Genomic DNA, 2,553 nt, shown 5'->3' with positions numbered 1-2,553 from the left:
AGTTACAAAGATGTTTTGGGGTTTTGCTTCTGTTATTTATTTTATATGTATGTACGTACTGTCTGCATGTGTGTAAGCACCCTGTGCCGTGGAGTGCCTTTGGAGGTCAGAAAAGGGTGTCAGAATCCCCCTGGAACTGGAGATACAGACAGTTGTTAGGCATCATGTGGGTGCTGGGCATTGAACCCGGTTCCTCTACTAGAGCAGCCAGTGCTCTTAACCAATGAGTCATCTTTCCAGGGGTAGGGAGAGGTAAATCAATAGCGTAACTCAAAGAAGTAGTTGTCCTGGCTGCTGTGGGTCGAATAGTATAACTGTTAACATACTGATGTGACTTTTACATCTTGGTAGCTGTGGGTAGCAGACACATGGCCAATGAGGGATATGTGAGCCTCAATGGGTAGACATATTTGTCAGTAAAGACAGTGGCTCTCAGGAGTGGTGGGTAGTGGGGCTGGTGTCTGGGACCAGAGCAGTAAGCCACACCACCGTGTCTCCAAGCAGCTTCCGGGAGCCAAGAGGGCAGAGGCCTTCATGCGGGCCTTCCTGAAGCGGAGCATGCCCCACATGAGCCAGCAGGCCTGTGAGGACCACCTGCAGCGCAAGGCTGTGGTCCTGGAGTACTCCACTCGCCAAAAGCAAAAGGAAAGGAGGAAGAAACCTAAAGGCCTGTCAGCCAGGCAGAGGAGAGACCTGCGGCTCTTTGACATTAACCCAGAGCAACAGAGGTACTCCCCTCTTTCCTGGCCTTCCCACGCACCATTGCCTAGTCTTCCTGGGCAGCCCTGCTCCCCTTAAGCTCAGCGGCCTCTCCCTTGTGGCAGATGTGGCCACAAGGGGGCAGCCTTCCCTTACCAGTTCTCTTGTATGTGGCCTTGGCTTCTCTGGACTAGCTTGGGGAGACTCAGGACTCACTTGGCTCCTGGCCTAGCCTTACCACTGCCATAAGTTAGTCTGTTGCCCATGGCAACAGGTTGTTTGGCTTTCGACTTTCTAGAAAAAGAGGAACTGATATTCCTTAATATGTATGTCTCTGTAGCTTTTAATATTACTAAGACAGAGTTACCCTCTAGGAGGTAACTGCCAAGGAAAGGTCCTATCTACACATTCCAGAAGTTTCTGAAAGGACTGCATCACCAACTTGTGGGAGGACGTCTTCCTCCAGCCGACAGTGGTTTGCACATCTTGCCACTATTTATAGGCATTCACATAGAGCTCTATAGCCAAATAGCCTCCCACACCCCAGAAGACAGGAGCATGTCATTTGGCCTGGGGTTCCTCTGAGGAATCAGCTGGGTGCGAGGAAAGCAAAAGCTGCTGCCTGTCTGCCCCAGAGATGCCCTAGTGGGCCTCCACTGACCCAGAGCCTGCTCACTGGCTCCTTCAGGTGGAGCTTGTTTTATTTTGGGCTTGCTGTTGTTGTTTCTCAGCCCATGGGTTTGTGTGAATGGAGTCCCCGTGAGACACCAAGACAAATGATAATGGCCTCCGACTGGCCCTCCTTTCCTCCATCCTCATCTTCAGGCCTGTTAACTCTTACAGGGATCTACCTGACAACCTGCACCGCCTAAGACAAAACCTCACAGTAGCAGTGGCTTAAACAGGCCTGAAATTCATTTCTCCCATGAAAAGAAGTGTGAGTGAGCAGCACTGGGTTGCTGTGGTGGACGGTCCTACAGCCGTCGGACCAGGCTATGCACCACCACTGAGGCTGCTGTCACAACTGGGGCTCAGCTGTCGTGGCCATATCTTGCAAACAGGAAGGGTGACGGGACAAAGAAAAAGGTTCACTCCTGCCCTTCTCATTCGCAGAAATTTAGCCTTGAAAAAGGTTCTGCTGGGGAGGAAATTGAGGTTTGAGAGAGGAAGGTATTTGACCTTAGTCACGTCAGCAGGGCATCTAGGCCTTATGACAAGGCCCTAGTGCACCCACATCCTCATTCTCGACCTCAAGCCCAGCTCTGCTGCTTGAACATTGTAACCTAAGCTCATGTCTTACTTTCCACCTGCTTCTGACTGTGGCAGATACAGCCTTTTTCTCCCTCTGCATGAACTCTGGAAGCAGTACATCCGGGACCTGTGCAACGGGCTCAAGCCAGACACGTGAGTTCTGTTTGCAAAGCGTGATGAACACAAATCCCAAGTTTTGGAGCATTCTAAGCACAGCTGGCTGCAGGTACTTGTGAGCTGGTTTGCTTTGTTCCCTACTCTCCTGTGGTATAGATTAAGGCTCTCTTCATCTCCTAGGCAGCCACAGATGATTCAAGCCAAGCTCCTAAAGGCAGACCTTCACGGCGCTATTATCTCAGGTAATTCTTCTGGGTTCTCTGTGGCATGGTGGTAATGAAATGTGGCACACTGTTGCATGTTCTCTGCCACTGAGCATCACTGATGTGGCTCCATGTCACCAGCATTGAGGGTCAGAGGTGGCTATGGCCTGACCCACCTTCACTAAGCAGGCCATCTGCATTCACCCTATTGGTACCTGAGCTCTGGCTGGGAATCTTGGGCACATGGTCCTTGTCACCCAGTCCCCTGGTTTCCAATGTGACC

General features: G+C 51.2%; 1 protein-coding gene across 1 annotated transcript in view; it reads left to right on the top strand.

Moving 5' to 3' along the window:
• Positions 1–2,553, top strand: part of Pop4 (POP4 homolog, ribonuclease P/MRP subunit) — a gene marked incomplete in the record, with an annotated part of 11,488 nt that overhangs the window by 5,960 nt on the left and 2,975 nt on the right. Inside the window, 3 exon segments of the mRNA XM_008841563.3 lie at positions 502–728; positions 2,026–2,103; positions 2,248–2,309. Coding sequence (XP_008839785.1) covers positions 502–728; positions 2,026–2,103; positions 2,248–2,309 — 367 coding nt within the window.

This window comes from Nannospalax galili, unplaced genomic scaffold (genome assembly GCF_000622305.1).
Source record: "Nannospalax galili isolate Female #2095 unplaced genomic scaffold, S.galili_v1.0 scaffold1231, whole genome shotgun sequence".
Taxonomy (NCBI): domain Eukaryota; kingdom Metazoa; phylum Chordata; class Mammalia; order Rodentia; family Spalacidae; genus Nannospalax; species Nannospalax galili.
Note: the sequence above shows the minus strand (reverse complement) of the source record. Positions and strands in the feature narration are given on the sequence as shown.